At 37.3% G+C, this 27,929-nt stretch overlaps 1 protein-coding gene across 8 annotated transcripts in view; it reads right to left on the bottom strand.

The window, feature by feature from the left end:
* The window catches only part of RAB3IP (RAB3A interacting protein), a 69,346-nt gene that overhangs the window by 41,243 nt on the left and 174 nt on the right, over positions 1–27,929 (bottom strand). For 3 of the 8 annotated variants that reach the window (XM_058425091.1, XM_032170720.2, XM_032170721.2), the window contains exons 1-3: positions 27,549–27,746; positions 10,406–10,681; positions 9,405–9,663 (exon numbers count right to left, since the gene is read on the bottom strand). In XM_058425091.1, coding sequence (XP_058281074.1) covers positions 9,405–9,663; positions 10,406–10,656 — 510 coding nt within the window. In that variant the 5' untranslated portion in view covers positions 10,657–10,681; positions 27,549–27,746. Of the gene's footprint in view, positions 1–9,404; positions 9,664–10,405; positions 10,682–27,380; positions 27,404–27,548; positions 27,747–27,929 lie in introns of those variants that run through there. The other 5 variants (XM_032170719.2, XM_032170722.2, XM_058425090.1 and 2 more) reach the window with 4 other exon arrangements.

Below are 27,929 nucleotides of genomic sequence, written 5' to 3'. Positions count from 1 at the left end.
GCACCCTTCCTGTGCAAGGATCCTGGGGTAGGCAGGTTCTCTCTGTCACATGCCCAGGCAGATCTCCAGGCATTCAAAGCACCTGCATGCTTGGTTTGGCAGCCTGAGTTGCCTCACTCCTCCTGTGCAGAGGCCTTGGTGGGGGGGGGGGGGGGTCCTCTCTGCTCCATGCCCAGGCAGACCTCCAGACACCTGGAGCACCAACTCTCTTAGATCAAGAATTTAGGCCACCCTGACTCCCATGCAGAGAACTTAGGGTTGAAGGGGATTCCCAGCTCCATGCCTAGGCACACTTCTGGGTACTTGGTGGCCGCCCATTGGATTCACCATCAGCACTGGTATTTGTGCTTGCCATGAGTGAACCTTTGGCAGATGTGCCCAGTCCTTCTCACCAATCATGGCCCCATCCCCCTGGGGCTGAGCAGGGAGCTCAGACCACTGCCTGAGGCAACAGAGAGTTTCTACCATTAAACAAGTATATACCCAGCAGCATTGGCTACAGCCGACTCTTATCAATAAGCATGGTCTACTGGCTTGTAGGTCAAATGCACAGCCCAATATAAAACATGCTGAAAGAAGTGCACAGAACTACAGAAGCAAAACCAAAAGACCCTACCCAGCATTCTCTACAGTCACACCCCAATAGGGAGGAAAAGAAAGGAAAAGAAAAAAACAATTATAGGGAAAGAAAAAAAATCCTACTCACATGAAAATAATTACAAAAATTAGAAGTGCAATCATCTCCAGATGAGGAGAAACCAGTGAAAGAATTCTGGCATGATGAAAAATCTAAATGTAGTAACACCACCAAGGGATAGCACTAGCTCTCCAGCAACAGTTCTTAACTAAAATGTAAACTCAGAAATGACAGATGAAGAATTCAAAACATGAATTGCAAGGAAGATCAATGAGATCCAAGACAGAGTTGACAATCAACATAGAAGAAACTTCTAAAGCAATCCAGGAAATAAAAGAAGAAATAAACATATTCAAAAGAAATCAGAGCTTCTGGGCCGGGCGTGGTGGCTCACGCCTGTAATCCCAGCACTTTGGGAGGCCAAGGCAGGTGGATCACCTGAGGTCAGGAGTTCAAGACCAGCCTGGCCAACATGGTGAAACCCCCATCTCAACTGAAAATACAAAAAAAAAAAAAAAAATAGCTGGGCGTGGTGGCGGGCGCCTGTAATCCCAGCTACTTCGGGAGGCTGAGGCAGGAGAATCACTTGAACCTGGGAAGCGGAGGTTGCAGTGAGCCAAGATGGTGCCATTGCACTGCAGCCTGGGTGACAAGAGTGAAACTCTGTCTTAAAAAAAAAAAAAAATAAAAGGAAATCAGAACTTCTGGAACCAAAAAACCAACATGAGGAATTTCAAAATACAATTGAAAGCTTTAGCAACAGATGGGACCAAACAGAAAAAAGAATTTCAGGGCTTGAAGAATGGTCTTTTGAATTAACCCAGTCAAACAAAAATAAAGAGAAAAGAATTTTAAAAAATGAACAAAGTCGTTGAGAAATATGGGATTACATAAAAGAAACAAACCTATGACTTATTGGCATTTCTAGGAAGAAGAAAATGTAAACAACCTGGAAAACATATTTGAGGGAATAATTCAAGAAAATTCCCCTAACCTTGCTAGAAAGGTAAACATCCAGATACAAAAAAATCTAGAGAACTGCAAGATACTATCCAAAATGAAGATCGTCACAGCACATAGTCACCAGACTGTCCAAGGTCAATGCAAAACAAAACAAAACAAAACAAACAAAAATACTTAAAGATAGAGAAAAAGGTTAGATTACATAATCACATAAAAATGGAGCCATACCAGGCTTTGGACTTCTCAGCAGAAACCTTTCAAGCCAGGATAGATTGGGGACCTATTTCCAGCATTCTGAAAGAAAAGAAATTCTAACCAAGAACTTCATATCCTGTCAAACTAAGCTTCATAAGCAAAGGAGAAATAAAATATTTTCCAGACAAGCAACTGCTAAGGGAATTCGTTACCACTAGACTAGCCATACAAGATACCCTTAAGAGAGTTCTAAACATAGAAACAAAAGAATGATACCTGCTACCACAAAAATGAAGAGATCCTCTCTGCCACATGCTCAGGCAGATCTCCAAGCATTCAAAGCACCTGCATGCTTGGTTTGGCAGCCTGAGTTGCCTCACCCCTCCTGTGCAGAGGCTTTGGTATAGGCGGGTCCTCTCTGCTCCATGCTCAGGCAGACCTCCTGGTCACACTTAAGTACACAGGCCAATATCCCTGGTGAACAGAGATTCAAAAATACTCAACAAAATACTACCAAACGGACTCCAACAGCACATCAAAAAGTTAATTCATCACGATCAAGTAGGCTTTATTCCTGGGATGCAAGGTTGGTTCAATATACACAAGTCAATAAATGTGATTCACAACATAAATAGAATTAAAAACAAAAGCCATACGATCATCTCAACAGAGGTGGAAAAAGCTTTCAATAAGATCCAACATCCTTTCATGATAAAAACCCTAAAGAAATTAGGCATCAAAGAAATGTACCTCAAAATAATAAGAGCCATCTGTGACAAACCCACAGCCAACATCATACCGAATGGACAAAAATTGGAAGGCTTCCCTGAGAACTGGAACAAGACAGCGATGCCCACTCTCACCATTCCTATTCAACATAGTACTGGAAATGTTAGCCAGAGCAATCTAGCAAGAGAAAAAAGTAAAAGGCAACCAAACATGAAAAGAAAAAGTCAAATTACCTCTCCTACAGACTATATGATTTTATACCTAAAGAACCATAAAGACTCTGCCAAAAGGCTCCTGGAACTGATAAATGACTCCAGTAAAGTTTCCAAATACAAAGTCAACGTACAAAATTCAGCAGCATAGGTATACACCAATAACATTCAAGGTGAGAGCAAATCAAGAACACAATCTCATTTACAATAACCACACACACACACAAATACCTAGGAATACATCCAACCAAGGGGGCGAAAGATCTCTACAAAGAGAACTATAAAACACTGTTAAATCATAAATACCACAAAGAAATTTAAAAAATATTTCATGCTCATGGACTGGAAGAATCAACATTGTTAAAATGGCCATACTGCCTAAAGCAATCTACAGATTCAATGCTATTCCTATCAAACTACCAATGTCGTTTTTCACAGAACTAAAAAAAAAAGTATTTAAAAACTCATATGCAACCACAGAAGGGCCTGAATGGCCAAAGCAATCCTTTGAAAAAAGAAGTCAGAGGTACCATATTACTTGACTTCAATCTATTTTATAAGGTTACAATAACCAAAACAGCATGGTGCTGGTACAAAAACAGACACACAGACCAATGGAACAAAATACAGCACCCAGAAATAAAGCCCTGGACCTACAGCCATCTGATCTTTGACAAAAATCAACAAAAATAAGCAATGAGGAAATGACTCCTTGTTCAATAAATGGTGCTAGGATAGCTGGCTAGGCATACGCAGAAGAATGAAACTGGAATACCCATCCCCCTTCACCATAAACAAAAATTAACTCAAGACAGATTAAAGATTTCAATGTAAGACCTTAAGCCATAAGAATCCTAGAAAAAAACCTAGGAAACACCATTCTGGACATCAGCCTTGGGAAAGAATTACCACCATTCAACCCAGCAATCCCATTACTGGGTATATATCCAAAAGAAAAACTATTCTCCCAAAAAGACACATGCACTCACATGTTCATCCCAGCACTATGCACAATAGCAAAGACATGGAATCAACCTAGATGCTCATCAACAGTGGATCAGATAAAGAAAATGTAGTGCATATACACCAAGGAATATTACATAGCCATTAAAAAAGAACAAAATAAATTCCTTTGCAGCAACATGGATGCAGCTGGAGGCTATTATCCTAAGCAAATTAACATAGGAACAGAACATCAAGTATTGCATTTTTTTCACTTATAAGTGGGAGCTAAACATTGGGTACTCATGGACCTAAAGATGGGAAAAATAGAAACTGGGGACTACTAGACAGGGGAGGGGGACAAGGGCTGAAAAACTAACAATTGGGTACTACGCTCAGTACCAGGGTGACAGGATTATTCATATCCTAAACCACAGAACTACACAACATATCCAGGTAATAAACCTGCACATATACCCCCCTAAATTTAAAATAAAAGTTGAAGGGAAAAAAAATTTTAACAAGTGAGATCAAGATCCTGAAGCATTTTCAAAGAATTGTAATAGGAGATGAAACATAACTTTTCCTCTATGATGCTGAAGACAAAGTACAATCAAAGCAATGGCTACCAAAAGGTGGAAGTGGTCCAGTCAATGCAAAAGTGGACTGATCAAAAGCAACAGTCATGGCAACTATTTTTTACATGCTCAAGGCATTTTGCTGGTTGATTTTCTGGAGGGCCAAAGAATGGTAACATCTGCTTACTATCAGAGTGTTTTATGAAAGTTAGTCAAAGTTTTAGCAGAAAGATGCCCAAGAGAGCTTCACCAGAGTCATTCTCCACCACAACAATGTTCTTGCTCATTCCTCTCATCAAGGGCAATTTTGTGAGTGTTTCCATGAAAAATCATTAGGCATACACCTTGCAATCCTTATTTGGCTCCTTCAGAATTCTTTGTTCACAATCTTAAAAAAATATTTAAAAAGCATCCATTTTTCTTCAGCTAATAATGTAAAAAAGACTGCATTGACATGGTTAAATTCCCAGCACCCTCAGTTCTTGAAGAATGAACTAAATGGCTGGTATCCCTTATAAAAGTGTCTTTAACTTGACAGAGCTTATGTTGAGAAGCAAAATAAAATTTATAGTTTTATCTCATAAAAAAGAAAATATTTGTTAATGTTTACGAATGTCTTTGGCTACAGTTAGTAGAACCAATACTGAATAGGGTTAGTGCAAGTATGTGTTTTTCAATGACTCTCTTTGCAAGCTATCCTACTGGGCTTTATTTTCTAAGTCATTTCATTTTCTTTTTTTTTTTTCTGAGACGGAGTCTCCCTCTGTCGCCTAGGCTGGAGTGCAGTGCGCAATCTCAGCTCACTGCAAGTTCCACCTCCTGGGTTCACGCCATTCTCCTGCCTTAGCCTCCTAAGCAGCTGGGACTACAGGCGTCCGCCACCACACCTGGCTAATTTTTTGTATTTTTAGTACAGAAGCGGTTTCACCGTGTTAGCCAGGATGGTCTCGATCTCCTGACCTCGTGATCTGCCCACCTCAGCCTCCCAAAGTGCTGGGACTACAGGTGTGAGCCACTGCACCCAGCTCATTTTCTTTTAAGAAAACTAAAAGTTGAAAATAACCTCTTACAGCAGATTTCACCTTTTAGTGAATGTAAGAATCAACAAGTTTGATGAAAATGCATATTCCCAAACCTCAACATAATAATTTGATTTCAGCAGATCTGGAGTAGAGTGCAAGTATCTATACTTAATAAGAATGCACTAAAGCCCAACTTCCTCCTGAGAATTCCACTAAAAGCTGCTCTTCAGCAATATCCTATGGAAGGCCAAACAGCTAAATGACTACATCATAATCTCTGGCATCCCTGCACCTGAAAATAAGTGACCACATGATTGGTCCCCCTACACACAGAGTATGGATTTGTTGCTGGGAAGTGGTTGTCCACCCAGGGATTACATTACCCAGCCCACCATACACCTAGGTATTGGCATGAAAGAGGTTCACACCAATAGAATGTGAGCAAAAGTGATGTGTATCATATCTAAGCCAAGGTTTTTTAGAAGAAGCTGTACCTTCTCTAAGCTGTCTTTCCCTTTTGTCTCATTGGTTAGATACAAATAACAATAAAACCCTAGAAATTACAAAGGCCCCAAACAGAAGAGAACAGATCTCTGAATTATTTCACAGAGAACTGCCTACCAACTATGAACATCTGCTTCAGAGTGTTAAATGAATAAAAATGAATTTCTATTAGGTAAAGTCACGAAAATTTGGGGGTTACTTATAAGCATCACCCTAATATATCAGGCATGTGTGTATACAAACACTTGTATAACTGCATATACATGTATATATTCATTAATCAACAAAATGTATTGAAAACCCATTATATGCTCAAGATACAATCATGAGCAAAAACATATGCAATCTTTATCCTCATGAATCTCAGAATTATTGAAGCATGTGTGTATAAATGCAGGTTTTTCTATGTGGATTACTTGAATGGGGTAGACAATGAAATAATATAAATGGGTAAGTACAACTTTCACTTCCAATTAAGATAGAGGAACAGGGATTAGATTTACCACCCATCTGACACAATTAAAATTCTGAAAAAATATATGGATCAACAATTTGAAGCATTTGATATTAGGCAATAAAAGACAGTGATCCCCCAGAAATGAAAAACAAAATGTGCTCTCCAGATCTACCCCAGATTATTATCTGAAGAGATGAAATAGTTATTAGAAACAAAACATTTATTAAACTGCATCCCAACATATTAAGCAGAGCAAGCAAAGTATAAAAAAGATCCAAATCAAACTTTTGAGATGGAAACTACAATGTCTAGTTTAAAAATATACTGTATGGGATTAACAGATTAGATATTTCAGAAGAAAACAGTAGTGACTTTGAAGACATAGCAATAGAAACTACCCACAATGAAACACAGAGAGAAAAAAAGATTTTTAAATGAAAGACTATAACACCAGCAAGCTGTGAGATAAGTTTAAGCAGCCTAATTACATGTAATAGGAATCCAGAGGAAAGGAGAGAGAGAGGAAGAATGGAAAACTTTTTGAAGATATAAAGGCCAAAATTTCCCAAATTTTATGAAAACTAACAACCTACAGCTTCAAGAAGCTCAACAAATCCCAAGCATAAAAAAGCTGAAGAAACTACACCAAAGCAAATCACCATCACATTGCTTATGCCAGTGAGAGAGGACTCTCATAAGCAGCCAGAGAGAAAAGACCTAATATGCAGAGGAACAAAGGTAAGGGTTAACAGCAGATTTCTTGTGAGAAACAATGTACATGCTTGAAAACACTGAAGCAACATCTTTACAGTACCAAAAGAAAAAAAATTATCAATCTTAAATTCTTTACTCAGGGAAAATATCTTTCAAAAACCAAAAATGAACACAGACATACGAAAGCCAAAAGAATTTATCACCATCAAACATGCACAACAAAAACGTAAAAGGATGTCCTTCAAGCCAAAGGAAAAATGATATGAGTTGGAAATCTGGATCCACATGAAGAAATGAATACCAAAGGAATGAACACACAGATGCCCATGTAGCTAACATTTCTGATGTTTATCTATGTAAAGAAATATAAAGATTCTTAGTTATTATTTAAGTCTCTTTAAAAGATAATACTGTTTAATGCAAAACAATAGTGTTTTGTGGGGTTTAAACACACAAAGAAGTGAAATATACAACAATCATTGCACGAAAACTGGGAGGGGAAAAATAAAAGTATAGTTTTGTAAGGTCTGTACACCAGATGTAAAGTAATATATCACCGGAAGGTAGAGTGATAAGTTAAATATGTCTACTATAAACCCTAAAGCAATCACTAAATTAACACAACAAAGATAAAAGCCACAGGAAGATGAAATTGTTTTAAAAATACAGAATTAATTCAAAAGAAAGGATACAAAAGGGAAAAAGGAACAAATGAGACAAACAGAAAACAAACAGTAAGATGGTAAATTTAAACCAAACTATACCATTATCCATTAAATGTAAATGGTCTAAACACCAATTAAAAGACAGAGATAATTACAAAGGATCAAAAGAACAAGACCTAACTATACACTATCTATAAGAAACTCGTATTAAATAGGAAGACACAAACAGTTAACCAAGTAAGTAAAAAGTATAGAAAATGGCCTCTCTTAAGATAATAAGACTAAAGAAAATGGCTGTTGACATAGTTTTGATTCACAAGTTGTCACAATTCAGGAAGTATTTTTATATTCAAGAGTCCTTTTCAAGCCTTGAGATCTAAGTAAATATTAATACTAACTTATACTCTTCATAAAAGTCACCACATGTGTTCACACATCATCATTTCAATTATCTCAACAGTATCTCTAAATACAGCATATTAGATTTCAAAGGAAATTCTCAAGTGAGCTAAGAAATTGTTCTGTTCTAATCAATCTGTTCTGATCAATCTGTTCTGATCAATAACCACATGTTCTCAAAGATGGATACATATACTCAAAATTTTACCTCTATATAATGTGTGATTTTACTAAAATACTGTCTATTAAGACAAAGTCTGAGCCAGATGACAGAAACAAAATGCAACCACATCTCACCACATCCTTTTCCTTTGGGAAGGAACTGGGGATTAAAAAAAATGAATATACTACGCTCATGAGAGACAAGTATGCTAGGGAAAGAGTGGGAATATGTTTGTGAAATGTCATGGTAGGCTGGAAATTACACCTATAAATGTCTGCCCTACCTTCTCAATTTTCTACATGTGAACTGGTATTTCACCTAGGTTGTCAGGTTTATATATGCAGTTTTTCATATCATTCCATTATACTTTCAATCTGAGTCTCCAGTGACATCCTGCATTTCACTCCTGCTACTGATAATCTGTCTTCTTTTTGTCAGTCTTGCGAGAGGCTTGCAATTTTATCAATCTTCTTAAAGAACCAACATTTTGTCTCATTCATTTTATCTATTTTTTCTGTTATCAATTTCATTGATTTTTGCTCTTTATAATTTCCTTCCTTCTACTTGCTCTGGTTTTATTTTGCTCTTCTTTTTACAGATTCTTAAAGTGGGAGCTTAGATTGTCCATTTGAGACTTTTCCTGTTTTCTAATGTATGCATTTCATTCTATAAATTTCCCTCTGAAATTTAACTGCAGACTCAGAAAAAGACTAAGATATGGCCACAAGTTTGGAAATAAATAGCAGAAACTTTAAAGATGACCAAATGGGAAACACAACAACTTACCAAGAAAATTCTCCAAGGTAAGATACAGAAAATATTCAAACTCAGCTTAAACTCCTCAAAACAAAATGACTTAGACTGAGTGACTTCAAGTAAATAACCATTTAGTCAGCCATGCAGTAAGGAGGTAAAACCCTGCATGTGGAATATAGCCCACTCAATCTACATTAAAATAATACAAGACAGGGAGCAAGCAATGCAGTGGGGCACAGAAGAGTTAACAGAGCCACATTTTTCCAGTTAGTAGTCTTAGAGGAACTTCTTTACTACCCAGCCAATTTCACGGATTCCTAAATGCTGCCTAACAGGAGCTGAGGCTGGGCATATATGACGGATAAATGTACAACTGTCATGATTTCATTTCTGTAGGTTGCCCCACCCCGTGGAGAAATACTCATTTCTAATATAATATATGGAAGAATAAAATATCTTCTTTCTTACCCTCTGAGCTTTTGCGAGTTCTTCTTTTAATCGTTCATAGCCCTTTTCTCTAACTTCCAAAACAGATGGGCTTCGTAAACGAGACAGACTATCAGTACTCAACCCAAAAATATCATCACTGCCATCACAAGCCTCTGGTACAGTAGCACCCTGTAAAAACTCTCTCTCTGCATTATAGTTGTCCTTTCTTGTAGTTAATTTAGTTAATCCAGCTGTGACTCCAGAGGTAGAACAAGGTGCTGGGTCTGTAACATGAAAGCTGTAAAGGAGAGAGACACTTTTCAGAAAGTATCAGCATACGCTCCAATAGAACTGGCTTAAACACACAGCTCTAGAATTGTACTACCCAATTTGTTAGCTTCTATATTTAAATAAATAGTATGTCCTCAGTCATATCAGCCACATTTCAAGTGCTCAATAGCTACATGTGGTTAATACCTATCATTCATATTAGCACAGAAATAGAACATTTTCATCAACACAGAAAGTTCTACAGGACAGTGCTACTCAAGAGCAGGGGTTAACAAACTATAGCCTGCAGGCTAAAGCAAGCCTTCCACCTGTTTTTATAAGGCATCAATGAGCCAAGTATAGTTTTTACAATTTCAAATAGTTGAAAAGAAATCTTTAAAAGAATATTTTGTGACACATGAAAATTAAATGAAATTCAAAATTCTGCATCCATATATGAAGTTTTATTGGAACACAGTCACTCTCATTCATTTACATACTGCCTATGGCTGCTTTCAAACTCTAAAGGCAGAGTTGGGTAGTTGCAACACAGACTGTATGGCTTGCAAAGCCTAAAATATTTACTATCTGGCCCTTCACATAAAAAGTTTGTCAACCCTGTTCTAGAACATTATCATGTCATGTATTTCTTTACCTAGGCACACTTAAGTTATTCAAATTTTCTAAAAATACTAAAACTTAAAATAGAGTAACTAAGCAAACTGTCCATTTAAAAAAGAAATCAAATAAGTGATTTACTTATTTCCTACCTGATACTAGATATTTCCGCACAATTTAAACGTCTGGGGGATGAATACACGGGTTGTGTAGGAAGTTCAGAAACATCTAATGCATTTGCCTGGATAGGTACAGAGGATAAAGCTGAAGGGTGTGGCCGGTAGATGACACTTGGTGAGGTAGTCTGCTCTTGAGTTCCTGATTCATACACACCAAGAAGGTCCGGAGAAGTAGGTGAAGCAAGGTTTACTTCATGGAAGCCTTCCAAGGGATCATTAGCCATAGCAAAAGCCTCATCATAAGATAACCTATGTTAAAACAAAAAGCAGATACTTATTTTTAGATAACACTTAAAACTAAATTAAAATGTATAAATTATAAAATGTGTTTAACAGCCCATTGTAAATTATAAGCTTAAAATAAAAGAGCCTTTTTTAAAACAACCACAATCACATGGTGGTATACGCCTGTAGTACCAGCTACTCGGGAAGATGAGGTGGGAGGATTGCTTGAGCCCAAATGCAGGTTGCAGTGAGCCGTGATCACAGCCCTGCACTCCAGCCTGGGTGACAGGGCAAGACCTTGTCCCACTCAAAAAAACAAAAAGAAAAACAAAACACCACAATCACTTAACATTTACTAAGCAATCTCAGAGTACTACAAAAGGCAAATGATCTGATTTAGAAGAAACCTGAAAGTGATGAGCGATGCTGTTAAAGTGAGAATAATCAATTAGTATGAGGAATGAATAAAAATTGGCTTAATTTTTAAAAATATTTTAAAATTATTAAATGTTCATATTAAAATAAATTATCTCAGTATACTATTTAAATATGAAAATACTAAAAATAAAATCTAACAGTATTATGCAATCTTAGACTCAATAACAATTATGCTGTGAAACTCTTAAAACAATTTTTTTAACAGAGAACATTGTATTTATCATGTACAACATGTTTGAAGGCACATACACATTGTGAAATGGCTAACTAGCTAATTAACAAATGTATTACCTCATGCCATTATTTTGTGATGAGAAAACTCAACATTTACTCTCTGCATTTTTCAAGAATTTACAATATATCATCAGGAACTACAGTAATCCTGCTGTACCACAGATCTCTTGAATTTATATTTAACTTTGTGATTATACATGACCTTGGTTAGAGTAAGTAGAAAGGCAGTAAAGACACACACATACTCTCTCATACCTGTCACCCAGATTATGAAACTTAACATTTTTGAGTCATTTGAGAATGTTTCAGACATGATGCCCACTTAATATCTCAATGTATACATATACACAGTGTGTGTGTGTGTGTGTATGTGTGTATCTGTGTATGTGTGTGTGCATCCTAAGTACAAGGACATTCTCCTATCTAACTACAAAATCATCATCAAAATCTGGAAGTTAACAGTGATTAAAATTACCATCTAATCAACAGGCCCCATTCAAATTTCACTAATTGTTCCAATAATATCCTTTATATATACAGGATCCAATCCTGGATAATGTGTTTCATTTCTATAAGCCTTAAATTTCTCCTCTGGTGAGATTAGAATGGGGATAACACCAGCCCCTCCCTTGTCCTGGTTGCCATGAGGATTGAAGGAGACAATCCATGTAAAGTATTTTGTAGAGTATTATGTACCTGACACAGAGTATGGCCTCAATAAACTTGAATTATCATAGCACAGGCACTAACAATACCACATATGCTTCAGGTTCTCCATAAGCAAAAAACAGTTCATGTAACTATTCAATTGCATCACAAAGTTTACATGGAAACTAACTTGAGTGTACCACTCAAGTTTTTCCTCTGAGGAATTCAAAGCTAAATGGCATCTTACAAATTCTTTATTGATTTTCCCTGTCTGCTGAATAAAGACCAAACTTCTTAGCCAAAAAAGTAAGGTCTTCTAGGATCTGAATCCAATCTCTCTTTCCAGTGTTTTTCCTTCCTATGATAGTACTTTGACAGTTGTGGATAATATCTTCCCCGAACTTAGAAAATGCCAAACAGGTCAGGCTTGGTGGCTCACACCTATAATCCCAGCACTTTGGGAGGCCGAGACGGGTGGATTACTTGAGATCAGAAGTTCGAGACCAGCCTGGCCAACACGGTGAAACCCTGTCTCTACTAAAAATACAAAAATCAGCTGGGCATGCTGGCCCATGCCTATAATCCCAGCTACTCGGGAGGCTGAGGCAGGAGAATCATTTGAACCCAAGAGGTGGCAATGAGCTGAGACATTGCACTTCAGCCTAGGCGACAGACTGAGATTCCAACTCAAAAATTAAAAATAAAAAAATGCCAAAACAAATGATATAGCACATCATCTCTTCCATAAGATACAGAAGTATTCATTTGTTAAACTAGATGAAAAATTTAACTCTCAAATCCTTAATAATAAGTGTTAAAATAATACAAGTAGAGAATAAAAACAAAAAGATTTCAGCAAAGTTGAAAGAGATCTGACTCAGTATCATTTCAAAATTACAAATTAGTATGTGTCACAAACTTTCCAGCATATAGACAATCCAAAGTGCAACAATTAAATCTACAAATGACAAATTTCAAATCCAGTAAGCTGTTTATTAAAATTAAATAGTTAATTCTTCAAAATGAAACTAGTCCTTGTTTTTTTCACATAAAATATTCACTATGCCAAATGAAAGATGAGATTAATAAGGAATGTAAGGTGTTTAATACTCCATTAAAATTTATTATTTTTTCACCCAAAAGAATTTTCATTTTTTATTCATAATCCATATACCCACATATACCAAGAAAACAGCTATATTCAAAGTACGTAATTCATTTTCACTCGAATATAGTTCAGGCAAGCACACTAACCAATTCATTAACATAAAAAACCTTTGTATTAGGTTTGCATTAAACTTCGACATTTTAATCAGTAACTATTTATGATTCTTTCTTCTATCCCATATACTATGAATTCACTTTCTATATCCTGAAGGTTCGCTGAATCATAAAATGTAAAAGCATTTGCATTTCTGGAAATACAAAATAGTACAAATCCTATGGAGGAAAATTTAGCAATAACTTCAAAATGATATTAAACCTGTGACCCAGCATGCCACTCTTGGAGCTTTATCCTAAAGATAAACTGGCAACATGACAACAGCACTCTTTGTAATAGCAAAAAACTGATTTAATGAACCAGGGTACATCCTCATAATGAAGCACTGCACAGATGTAAAATACATATCCATATATCGCTATGAAGTGACATCGAAGATATACCAGTAAGATAAAAAACAGGATAAATAACAGTAAACTACCTTTTATCTAAAAAAGGAGAATAAAAATAAAAAATTAATATATATATATAATTTTTTTTTTAATGGAAAGGCTGGGTTCAGTGGCTCACACCTGTAATCCCAAAAACTTGACACACAGAGGCAGGAGGACAACTGTGGCCAAGAGTTAAAGACCAGCCTGGGCAACATAGTGAGATCCTGTCTCTACAAAAAGTTGTAAAATTAGCTGGGTGTGATGGTGCAAGCCTATAGTCCTAACCACTTGGGAGGCTAAGATGGGAGGATGGCTTGAGCTGAAGAATTTGAGGGTACAGTGAGCTTTGATCATACCACTGCACTCCAGCATGGGTGAAAGAGCGAGACCCTATCTTTAAAAAAAAAAAAGAACAAAAGAAAAAAAGGCAGGGAAAATGGTTACCTATAGGAGAGATGACTGTGAAAAATACGAAAGCTAGACTTTTTTCTGAAAGTACCCTGCTTTACATATTTGATTTTGAGCTTGGAACCATGTAAACAGTAAAAATTAAAGTTTAAAAAAGAATCCCTATACATAAAGCAAATAAACTTGTGTATTGAGACGGTAGCTTAACCACACAGAAAAGAACTACTTCAAGTGATTTTAAAAAATAACAACATAAATATATATCCCTAATGGAATGTATTCTAAAAGCAAAAGGAAGTGAAAAAAGTCATAACCTATTTTCAATGTTCATAACAGTAGTAATATTGAAACTGTGATTCTGAAACTTTGTTATAAGATGAAGCAAATAAGTTATGCCAATGTCATTTGGAACTAAGATTTTCAGCATATTAGAAAAAATACAAATAAAAAAATCAAAGAATTTAAATCCTAGAGGCCTAAATTTGACTCAGAAACACCAGAAAAAAAATTCTAAGTTTATCCAATGAAAAGGCATAGCAACGCTGACCAACTCAGGAGCAATGCGCACCCGTGTGCTCAGAGTAATACCATGTCCTCCAAAAAAGAACACAGGCTCCTTGGGAAAATGGCTGATTCCAGCCTGGGACAGAAACATACGAAAGGACCCTGGAACATCGTTATACCAGAAAGCAAGTATACCATCAAAACTACTGGACTGATATCAAAAGGACTCCCAGTAACCAAAAATGGGACAATCTGAACATCAAAAAGGATATCTGCAAAGAACTGAAAGGCAAATATTTTTAAATCCATGAGGTCATAATGACACTAAAAATAAAGCAAAGTACCTCACTGGCCTTCTTTGATCAATGCTATGGAACCAATTCATTATTTTCAAAATTGGTAAATCAAATGAAAGAATGAAGTATTTTATCTGGCTTTCCTGTATACCAAGGAACTGAACAGCTCATGAGAAAAAGTTCTTTTTAGCAGAATTCCATTTAATAAATATAACTTTGGAATCCTAATGAAATAATGCATTTAGGGCAATAATTATTTAAATAGCTATTAAAACCATAAGGTAAAAGGTTGTTTGAGGAACTTTATAGTTAATCAATCAGAATGACAGTACCTGAACTCACTGATCACATCTTGTCACAAAAACGGAGACAATCAAACATTATGTATATTATGTGGCAAATAAGAAATGAACATCACTGCCATTAATGAAGCATTCTGGCCTCTCTAAGAAAAAAAAAAAAAAGAAAGACCCCAAACCAAACAAGCCTCTTGACGGTCATCAGTTTATAGTAAATACAGAGGAGAAAGGAACATGTTAAATAACACCACAGGGACAAAAACAGCAAAATCTAGACTTTGGGAAACTCTCATCATAAACAAACTACCTGGTTTTTCCAATAAACTGTAAAAAAAAAAAAAAAAAGAGGTAGAGGGAATTTATAGACTTAAGAGAAGTAACTAAACAGAATCTGTGGGCCTTGTTTGGATTCTTCTTTGAATAAACCAACTGTAAAAACAAATTATGGGCCGGGCGCGGTGGCTCACGCCTGTAATCCAGCACTTTGGGAGGCCGAGACGGGCGGATCACGAGGTCAGGAGATCGAGACCATCCTGGCTAACATGGTGAAACCCCGTCTCTAGTAAAAAAAAAAAAAATACAAAAATTAGCCGGGCGCAGTGGCGGGCGCCTGTAGTCCCAGCTACTCGGGAGGCTGAGGCAGGAGAATGGCGTGAACCCGGGAGGAGGAGCTTGCAGTGAGCCGAGATCGCGCCACTGCACTCCAGCCTGGGTGAAAGAGCGAGACTCCGTCTCAGGAAAAAAAAAAAAAAAAAAAAAAACAAATTATGTTATTAGGAATTATAGTTAATTTTAGGGATAATAATGGTATAATGGTTATATTTTTAAAATCCTTATCTTTTAAAAAAGATACACACTGAAGTATTTATAGATGAAATAAGAAGATTACTTAGATTTGCTTCAAAATAATCCTGGGAGAGAGGAAGGGAACAGGAAGCCAAGGAGCCAAGTCATTCAACTACCAGCCCCAATCTCACAGGAAGTTAAGGTAGCTCCTCCCCGTAACAGCTAGTATTTGTTGAGCACTTACTAAATATTAAGTATAGCGCATCTATGGTTGAGGAAACTGCAGCTTATAGTCAGAATTAAAGCCTACCATTATTAGACTCTACCGTCCAAGCTCTTAACCACCACAACACACTTACAAGTAGAACTACTTTGCCACTCCATTGTTCCACTGTTCTAGAGAAAATGTTTCTCTTAGTTTTGAATTAAAATCCATCATGCCTGCAACATTAACCCTATTTTTCCCACATATAAACACAGTATTTCAGCCATTCTTTCAGCGAGTATTTACTAATGACCTACTCTGTGCCAGGCTCTGGGGAAAGAAGAAAAATCTACTCTGCCTTCAAACAGCCTATTAGAGTAGCAGACTGACAAGTAGAGGCAATGATATGTGATAAATGCCACAGAAGATGCAAATAAACTCAGAGACCACACGGGAAGGACAAATAAATCACAGGCAAAGGATTCTCGAAAAAATAAAGCCAAAGGAAAGATCCAAACAACAAGTAGGAAATGAGAAAGACAAAACCTTTGTAAGGGCTTTCCAGACATGTCCACCATGTGAAAGCAAAGCATTTATACAAAACGCAGATACTCCATTAGCTGGAGCACAAGCTATGAATATAAAGTACAAGTCTCCAAGAGAGGCAGGTTTGAATCCCACTTCTGTCAAATTACTGAGACAATCTGAGCCTAGGTTCTCCCATCTGGAAATCTGTGCCTTGGTTTTGCTACCTAACAGAATGAAAATTAAAAGAGATAATACTGTGTAACAGCGGTCCCCAACCTTTTTGGCCCCAGGGACCAGTTTCATGGAAGACAATTTTTCCACAGACAGGGCAGAGGGTGGGAGGGGATGGTTTCGGGATGAAACTGTTTCACCTCAGATCATCAGGCATTAGATTCTCTTAAGAAGCACGCAACCTAGATCCCTCGCATGTGCAGTTCACAATACGGTTCACACTCCTATGAGAATCTAATGCAGCTTGCTGATCTGACAGGAGGTGGAGCTCAAGTGGGAATGATCGCTTGTCCACCACTTACCTTCTGCCACTTACCTCCCGCTGTGCGGCCCAATTCTTAACAGGCCACAGACCATTTAGGTCCACAGCCCAGGGATTGGGGACCCCTGTTATATAGCACTTAGGACAACGCCTCTGAGCAGTGCTTCTAACCTACAATGTTCCCCTTCTGGGGAATACATTTAAACACTGTCTAAATTTAAGTCACTTCTGAAAAGGAGATTATTTTGAGATTAAATTTAATCCCTTTTTCAAGCACGTGAAATTTCCATAAAATGTAATTTAGCCGGTAATGAGCTGCCAATCTCACTGGTCTGAAAATCTTTTGCCCTTTAAATATATAGAAGCTTTAAGATTTATTTCACATGCAACATCTTTATAAGAGTAAAATAAACTATTTTTAAGCAGTAGTATCTTTTGCATTAAGCAATGAATGATTCAAAAAGAACTAATTTCAACTGATTATCCCAATTAATAAATTAAACTTGTCAAGGATCATGACCAATATGTAAAAAAGATGATCACATTAAATTCTTATGGATGAATTACCAACACAACTTGGCTGGCCTTATTATTGAGCTCCAGGTAGTAAAGCAGACTGCAGACCACAAGAAAAAGTTGATCAAAACAATTTGCTTCTGATCCCTAATATGCATTTCCTATTAATTTTTCTTTCTCGAAATCAGTACTATCACAGCAAAAACAACAGTCAATCTTTACTGAAGGTTAACTATGTGTCAGATAGTGGTGCTAAGAATTTCATATATATTAACTCATTTAATAAATGCCTAGAAAGATCCTAACAACTTCTTATGAAATTTACTTATTCTAATTAAAGTGAATTTTTAAAATGTTTCTTGAAAACAAAAGGCATCCCTAGGACAACTCAAGAAATCAGGATTAATGGGAAAATATTATCAATGAAACATCTGAAGAACATGAATAAAATGAATATACATATTTTAAATGAAATCTAGCAACTTGATTTATATCAGTAGTCAAAAAGAAAAAATAAAATCAATTTTTCCACACAAAGCACATTCCCCTAATTTGGACTTACCTTGACAAATGGGAAACATAGAATCTTAATTTTAGAAAAAAAAAAAAAAAACTAAAGCTGTGATTTTTATCTTTTTTCATATCAATTTAATACATGTGAAAATTAAATAATTTGAGTTCTATATTTACTAAAATTCCTCAAAGCACTACACTCAGAAAGTAAATCATTTCCAACAAAGGAGGTAATATGGCAACACAGCAGAGTAGAAGCATCAGTACCTGAAGAAGAAAGCTAAGGCTCCTGATCAAGCTGAGATCTATCTATGAACCTGGGCAGGTAACTTATCTGAACCCAAATATCTTCATCTATTTCACTGTAGAATTGGATCAAATACTCCTGGTAGATAAAGGAATGTACTTGTCTACTAGGAGAAAGGCCAACAGGGTAACTTAACCAGTATTCACTATCTCATTAAATAGCTTGTACTCTGGAATCAGTCTCAAATCTTGGCTTCACCAGTTACTAATAAAGTGACCTAGAGATCTAAGTCTCAATTTCTCATCTAAAAATGGAGATGACAGGTCAGGCACAGTGGTTCTTGTAATCTCAGAACTTTGGAAGGCCAAGACAGGACAGCTGCTTGTGCCCAAGATGTTTAAGCAACAACCAAAAGCAACATAGCAAGACCCCATCTTTACAAAAAATTTAAAAATTAGCAGAGTGTGGTGGCACACGCCTATGGTCCCAGCTACTCCTGAGCCAGGGAGGTTGAGGCTGTAGTGAACTGTGATCGTGCTACTGCACTCCAGCCTCGGCAACAGAGAAAGACCTCTCTCTCTCTCACACAGACACACACACACACACAAAGGGCAAGGGGAGATAACTGTACCTAAGGTAGTCATGAGAATTAAAGAGCTTAGCACCATATCTGGCACTTACCAATTAAGACTGGCTGTTACTATTATAATGATCTCCAGGACATTTCCTAATACTGGCCAAATATTTTGATCATACTGTATCAGCACAAGCACTATCACTAAGAACAAAAAGTAATGATTGTTGAGTTTGGGTTTAAATATTAAAAATTAAAAGCTTATTGTTTTGAATGATTTTCCTCAAAAAAAGTAAACATCTATTATACTGTAGTATAATTTTGTTTTACTTTTATTATCACAATAATAGAAATTAAATATTCCAAGGCATGTCAAAAGAAAAGGTTTAAAGATTATGTAAGTACTATTTTCCTCTTTCAATTTATTCACAGACAGTTGTGGAAGGGGGGCAGGGAGGAAAGTCCAGATGCTTTTTAAATTCCCAAATGACTTCTTAATTTAACATGAATTATGAAAGAAAGTTTCTGAGATTAAAAATGAGACTGCTACTTCAATAGCATATAATGAATTGAACTGTTATAAATTCCATGAATTAGTTACAAATTCCATCACTTCTTTAAAAACCTTCAACATTTACTATATATATTAAATACATTTATTTAATACATATATGTGATAAATTATATTTATTCTTGTTGGAATGGTAGGATGATTGCCAGCTTCAAAACCTCCAGGCAAATCCTGACACTAAGTGCTAAGAATACAGATACAAATGGACCAAAGAGATGGCACACAGCCTCTAAGAGCCACGGCATGATTATTCTGAGGGTTGTGGGGAGGGAAGAGGGAAGAGGAGAATGTCTCAAGGAGAAGTAAAACATAAGTCAGATTTTGAATGCTGAATACAAGTCCAGTAGATGGGCAGGGGAATAGGATAGGACAGTCAGGGAATAAGGGTCTGGCACTAACAAAACTAACAAAGGAGAGAGTAACAGAAAAGCAGGCTGGAGAGGCAGACTGTGACAGACCATTAAAAGCCTTCTTTAAAAGAGAAAATGTTGCTTAAAGTTTATCCTGAAGAGATGGTGAGATCTACATTTTAGAAAGTATAGATGTATTGTAATGTAGTCATTTAAAAATGACTCCCAAGGCAATGAGAACTTTACTAAAGACTAGAGGCTGGTTAAACAATTACTGTCTGATCTAATGCCAAGGTCATGCACTGGGAATGAGGGGATGGAGGCATATATATATACAGAAAACATTCAGAACAGCTTCATTTATATTTATTCAGAAACATACAATTATTCCAGTTAATCTTCAGAGCATTCATTTGAACTGTAAAGTAGGGACTTTACAGATATAAAAAAAGGGAGGCTCGGAAAGATTAATTTTGTCAAATAGACAAAAAGTAACAGAGCTAGTATTCAAAGACTGGTATGTCTGACTCTAACACCTAACTCCACTACATCTGAGATACGCTTAGAAGGTGAAATAGATAGGGAGTAGGGAGATGGGAATAAAGGTTAAATCACAACTAAGGATCTCTAAGAAGTGAACAATCCTGGGTGCAGTAAACCACAATGGCACGTGTATACCTATGTAACAAACCTCCATGTTCTGCACATGGTATCCCAGAACTTAAAGTATAAAAAAAAAAAAGAAGTGAACAATCCAAACAGAATAATAATGTTTAATTTCTGAACCCTTCTCTTACTTTCACAAAGACAAAACTGAAGTTTCTCTAAAGCACTGCTACCGAAATGAGCATTTGCTATTGCTTTGTGTTCTATTATGTTCCTCTATATTATTTTTGTTATCATTTCCTCCTCTGTTTTGCTACTATGCCAGAATTTAAAATACTTATTCAGCTCCTTACAGGACTTGGAAAAAAAAAAAAAAAAAAAAAGCATATAAATCAAAATAAGCAGAAACTTGAATTTACTATAGTACCCATATTCCTGTGTATTTTTTAAAAAAGTGTAGATATTTTATATCAAGGAATTAGTGTTTTTTTTAAATTTGTAATAATAAAAGCAGGAAATATAGATTAAAATGAAAAAATAAAGAACAAAGTTTGTAAAAGTACTGTAGTTAACTGCTCTTATCTTTGGGAAATACTGAAATATCTACAGGTGAAATTACACAGGACTTGCAATTTGTTTCAAAATAATATAGAAGTGGAGAAGTGGATGGATGAGGACTGATCATTGTTGATGGTTACTGGGCTACATGACGGAAACTTTCAGGTTCATTATACTATTGTGTCTACTTATCTTATTTGAAACTCTCCATAATTTATAGTGCTCTCAAAATAAAAAGGAAAGTTCAAAATTTTTTCAAATACTGTATAATAAAGGAGGAAAAAACAAAACAAGTATATACATAGTCATTTTTTCATTAGCTTTCATAATAATTTTAAAGTTGGCTTCCCAAACTAGCATTTTAGTTATGACAAAAAAAATCACATTTATCTTTTAAGAAGCGTTCTATGTTTATAAATGCGAATGTAATTAATAGCCCAAGAGCAAAATTAGTCAAATTAGTCAAATGGTCAATCAGGCTACACAATTTTCCCATTTTTATTATAATAGATCACAAATGAATTCCCACTAATTCCACAATACTTTTTTTTTTTTTTTTTTTTTGAGATGCAGTCTCGCTCTGTCGCCCAGGCTGGAGTGCAGTGGCACAATCTCGGCTCACTGCAACATCTGTCTCCTGAGTAGCTGGGATTACAGGTGCCGGCCACCACACCCAGCTAATTTTTTGTATTTTTAGTAGAGATGGGGTTTTGCCATGTTGACCAGGCTTGTCTCGAACTCCTGACCTCAAGTAACTGTCTGCCTCAACCTCCCAAGTGCTGGGACTACAGGTGTGAGCCACCATGCCCGGCCTAATTCCACAATACTTCAATGTACAACCTGACACGTGTAGAGACGTTAGTTATTGCAGTGTGTTATGTTGATGGTTTTCACAAAATGTTCTGAACTTATGAGCTAATATTATATTATATTTAATTACAAATATTTATTTGTAATAATACAATATGAGCTAATATTTAATTACAAATATTAATTTGTAATTAAATATTTATTTAAATTAACAGATTAATTTATTAAATTAAATTAATTTGTAATAAATTAATTACAAATATTTATTTGTAATTAAATATTTATTTAAATTACTTTAATTTTAAAATTATTTTAATTAAATAAATATTTAAATTTAAATATTATTTAATATTTATTTAAATTTAAATTATTAAATATTTATTTAAATAAATTAATAAAATTTATTAAATTAATAAAATTAATTTGTAATAAATTAATTACAAATATTTATTTGTAATTAAATATTTATTTAAATTAACAGAACATCGCATGTTCTCACTCGTAAGTGGGAGTTGAACAATGAGAACACATGGACACAGGGAGAGGAATAGCACACACCAGGGCCTGTGGGGGAGTGGGGGGCTAGGGGAGGGATAGCATTAGGAGAAATACCTAATGTAGATGATGGGTTGATGAGTACAGCAAACCACCATGGTAATGTAACAAACCTGCACATTCTGCACATGTATCCCAGAACTTAAAAGTACAATTTTTTTAAAAAATCATTTTCCAAATTTCTTTTTCTCAATAATGGAAGCCTCATTTTATATATCCTCTTAAGAATATATGCCAACTAAACATTCAACAGGTGCTGAAGTATGCACTGACTGAATAAATAAACAAGAGTCTTTAGAGAAGGAATGAATAGCAAAGCACTACAGAGTGGAGACAGTTATTCAGGCTACATTTTTGCTGAAAAAGATAGAAATGAAATAGTAAGTACTTTGCGAGAGTATCAAAACTGGAGAAATTGAAGTTTGAGAAAACCTGAGCATTTTAACAGACTAACTTCAGAAAACCTTCCTTCTAGTTCAGATTCTGTCACTGACAAGCTGTGTGAACTGACGCAAGTCATTTAATCTAAGCTTCAGTTTTGACATCTATAATGGTAGTGATATTATCTCCCCTGCCTACATTTGAGAAAATCAAATGGCAAATCAATGTAAAAATGTACACATTGTAAAGCACAACACAAACGTATGATTTTATAAAGATCTAAGAAAGAAAAAAATGTAATGGGGGAAATAGCAAAAGCATACTGAGGGGTTTGTCTTACAAATCAGAAGGGATCTTTATTTATCTTAGATAAAAGGGAAAGAAGGGGAAAACTAGTCTTTCTGAGGCATGTAGTTCAAATATGATTCTTTTCCCCACAGGGAACTGATATAAATTTGCTTATTGTTTTTTCAAACTTATTTTGGTTTTTCTTTTATACTTTATCCTTATCTGACAACCAGGTGCTCCCAAACAAATATTCAATACTATTACTTTTATCTGGGCATATCAAACTACAGTTCACTTATTTAAGTGGTTCTAAGCTATCATCTATATGCTCCTTTATGCTCATAGGGCATTCTCACATTCTTGAACAGTTTCTTCATACTAAACTGTCAATTCATATACTTATTTGTGTATGTATCCATACTCCTCAGGGGAATTTCATCAACTGCCATTTTGATTATATTTACAATCCTACTGTTAACGACATCAAATCTTTCATGAACTTGAACTATTTGAATAATTTTCATTCTTTTTCCTCTAAGTAATATCAGTTTATGGCTATAGTTATCTAATTTCGTGTTGCCTATATTCTAAGATAAATCAGATTACTTTTTCCACTTTTCTCTAACCATGACTATGTACGATGTAAACTTATAAAACTACCTCATTTAGTTGTAAGTTGAAAAGGAAAGCAGAAGGGAAAATAGAGATAGCAAGTTAATGCTCCCAGTTGTATAAGTATCTTCCTCTTCCTTCCTTTGTCCCTTCATTTCTCAATGTTCATTTCAATTTCTACTGCTAGAGCAGCTTCAATACATCCTAACGTTCTTCAACTGATCATCCATCACCAAACACAGCACGGTACTTACCTGGCCCAATGTTAAAGCTATAAAATGAGGTAAGCCCTACTCTCGAAGCACTTGTAGACTAGAGGAAGAGACCACCTTGTCAATAAACATGTTTCTAGGGCCCTAGAAACAATTACAAATACAACACAAATATCAAACTTCATAAATACCAAAAAAGAGGTACTCAGTATTATAAAAGCATAAAATTTTTAAAAAGACTACCATCTGGTACAACTAAGGATAGTAGTATAAAAAAGGAGAAACAAGCTAGAAAGCAGTTTACAAAAGCTCAGATATTTTGTTTTTAGGATATCAAATGCGTAGTAACCAATTTACTATCCTTTGATGAATTGCATCTTAATCAGAATTATATTGGAAAAAAGTTTAGTTTGAAAAAGCGTACTCCCTTGGAGTATCTTCAAGCTTTCCCTCATTACCTCAATGCACAAATATCTCTACCCACTACCCATCTGTCCTTCCTCTCCACTACTCAACTATCCTAGCACTTTGTCTTAGTTGACTTTCATTAAAATATGTAAAGTGCGTTCTACATTTTGAAGAACTTATAAAAGATATGGGAATGATTATAAGGCCCTACCTTCCATATTCCTTAAGAACAGTTTCCTTTAACTCCTACTGTGACTTGCAGAGTAGATGCTCAATGAGTATTTGATTTAAAAAAATCTCTGGTGACACAATGAGAATTACATATTACATTAACATTACGTATCTCATAAAAGCTAAATTACAAAGTTCTTCAGCATTATAAGCTACACATAAAGAAGTGATAATGTAGTGATTATGAGCAAACAATTCTTCAGCATTACCACTTATACATGAAGAAATGACAGAGTGTAGTGGTTAAGAGCACAGACATGGAAGACAAACTGTCTGACATCTAATCTAGACCTGTCACTTAATTAACTATGTGACCTTGAGCAAACTACATAAGGTCTCAGCATCTCAATTTTCTCAACTACAAAATAGGGATAAAGTATCATCTCCTTGCTCACTGTGAGAGTAAATGAGTATAAAGCTTATACCAGGACTTGGCTTGATAAGCACTAGACTTAAAAGTAACTGTAGTAGCAATGCTGGCGTCACCGTCTTCAGAAATCTTGGATATTTTTAAACCAGAAATACAAATGGTAACACTTGTCATCTGTGTGCCTCCTTATAGTTACAAAGCTCTTTAATAGAAGGTGCAGACCAGGAATGTAAGAAACAAGAGCACTACGTTCCATTTTGGGCAGTCAGATACAGTTTTTAATACCAGCTCTCTCACTGGCCAGCTGTACGACCACCTACAACTAAGTAACTACAGACAAATTATCGCAACTTTCTAAGCCTCCATTTCCTGACTTGTAAAATTTGATAAACCACCTATATCGCGGGAATGTCCAGAGGACTGAGGAGTCAAGGTATCGAAAACAAGCACACACAGTGCCTTGCACACAATCAAGCTCACATTGGTTCCTTCTCCCCTTCCCCACATCTCTAATGGAGTATCTTATTAAATCCTCATCTTACCATTATGAAGTTCGTCTTAGGTTGAAACATAAAAAACAGCAGAATATTAGCAATTTCAACCTAACAGTATTTCCACTGACAAATGGAGAAAATAAGCTCAAACAGGTTAAATGTTTTACTCAAGGTTTTATGCACAGTAAATGATGGAGCTGAACATTAAATAATTTTTCATTCAGCCAGCTCACTAATTTGTTCACTGACTCCTGCTGAGGGGGAAAAAAGTATACTAACTACTATAATGCATATAAAACTACTGTAATCTACAAGGTATTTTTTCCTGCCATGTTTAAAAAATGAGGGGGTGAAACAGATTTCTAAGAACCTTTCCATTTTAAAAATTATTTGTAGAGGATGTGTGTGTTGGGGGAGGATGAGAGTTTAGACAAAATCAAAGGTAAAGAATATTAAAGGAAGCATAAGGATAACTACACTAATTCAAAAAGTACAACAGGATCTATTCAGAAATCCCACAAAGCAGCTAAACATTAAATGGCCATCCTGGTGAAAGGTTACAAGTATTCAATACCACAGATGAGTTGTTTGCCAAACACAGAAGGAAGCGTTATATCAAGCACTTTGGTTCACAAAGGTATACATTAATATGTAACATTACTGTAATGGAAAAAAATGCAATGGCTTTTCCTTTAATAGTTAAAAAATGGACTACTTAATTGTATAACTTTATTCCTATAAATTCCACAAGGGCTTTAGGTTTAGATCACATAAGCCACATCTGGAATACATTGTCCAAACATGAAAAGTCCTATCAAAATGCACAGTACTAGTAAATAAATAACAAATGATAACAGAACAAGGCCCCATAAAACTGGTGAAATATTTAACAGTATCAAATATTTACTACGATTGGTCTACAACCCTATTCTGCCTCTTTTCTCCTTGATTTGTCATTCACCACTGAAAAAAAAAACCTTCATGAACAACAAAATGAGAAAAAGGATAATGAACAAGAACTGGGTCTTTCAACTGATTTACAATGGAACAGTTTTGTTGTAATCCTCTTATGGGCCCCTCCTCCAATTATGCAATCATTCCACTATAAGAGATTACAAGGCTTTCAACCCGACACCGAACGGAAGGAGTTGGGGTGAAATAGGAGAGTATATAACAGGTAGCCTCCGAACAGGCAACATTTCCATGAAACTAAATTGCCTCTCAGTAATCAGTACTAACTCAGCGCTCGTGTCTTTCAAGACCTTACCCATCTTTTTTAATCCCATAACAACCAGCAACTCTTCACATGCTGGGGATTCCACCCAGCATCATCACTTCTGGAGCCAGGAAGCTCGCGCTTTCCTGGCGGTCGGGGCGAGTTGTCAACGCTAGGAGGGCAGAGCCATGCAATCCCACCCGTGCAGTTCGTCTCAACTCCCCCGAACACAAGTCTGGCGGCACGGAGCTGCCTCCTCGGGCGCGACTCCGGGCGCCTGCCCGGAATTTCCCAACAGGTTTCACTGAAACCTCCCGAGGGTGACCTCTACGCCTCAGCACGGTGCCTCGCGCGTCGTTTCCTAAGACTGGGGCACGAAACCACCCCAGGTCCACAGCCCTGCCGGGCGGCGTCCGGTGTTGTGAGCTGCTTCCGACTTGTTCGGGAACTCTCTTTTCACCCTCTTCGCGACCGCGGCCCTCCGCTCCCGGACGCGCCCGCCCGCCGCCAGGTAACCCGCTGGACTCGGGCTCCCTGCCCCGGGCAGGCGGGACCGCGCGGTTAATGTGTAACGCGTCCGTGCCCGGGGAAGGAGCCGCCGCCCGACGCCCACCAGTAGCCCAGGGGGCGGCCGGCTGACCCGGGGCGCCGAGGTCCCCCCACACACCGCCCCCAAGGGCCTGGAGCCCAAGTGCCCAGGCGGAGAGCGCGCTCACCGGGCCAGGGCATCCCGCCGAACCCCCGCATGCCGCGCCCTCCACGGCGCCAGCACCTGCACTTGCCGCGGCCGCTCCTCCTGGCCGACTCGCCAGAGGCGGGCGCGCGGGCGCCGAGGGGGGCGGTGCTCCACGCTCCGGGCCTCTCCCTCCCGCGGCCGCACTCACCTGACGAACCCACCGCGGCCGCTGCCGGCGCTCAGGGGCGCTCACAGAGCCGCAGAGAGCGCGCCCCGAAGCAGCGAGAGACGGAGGAGGACGGCGAGCCCTTTCCGCTACACTCCACCGCGGCGGGCTCACTACGCCGGCAGCCGCCGAGGGAACGCGGGACTGCGCCTGCGCCGGAAGCGGGGCCGGGGGCCGGGAGCCGGGAGCGGCCGGTCCTCACGGGGGGAGGGCGGGGCAGGGGGTGTGGCCGGCAGGGGCGGGGCGAGCCCGGCGTGGGGCCTGGGGGCGGACGCGCTTCCGCGCCCCCTGGCGCCAGGCGGGGTTCGTCGCAGGTGTCACGGCCCTGGCCCCAGGTTCCTCCGCGGGCGGTTTCCCTGGGAA

Source organism: Hylobates moloch, unplaced genomic scaffold (assembly GCF_009828535.3).
Source record: "Hylobates moloch isolate HMO894 unplaced genomic scaffold, HMol_V3 SCAFFOLD_12, whole genome shotgun sequence".
Classification (NCBI taxonomy): domain Eukaryota; kingdom Metazoa; phylum Chordata; class Mammalia; order Primates; family Hylobatidae; genus Hylobates; species Hylobates moloch.
Note: the sequence above shows the minus strand (reverse complement) of the source record. Positions and strands in the feature narration are given on the sequence as shown.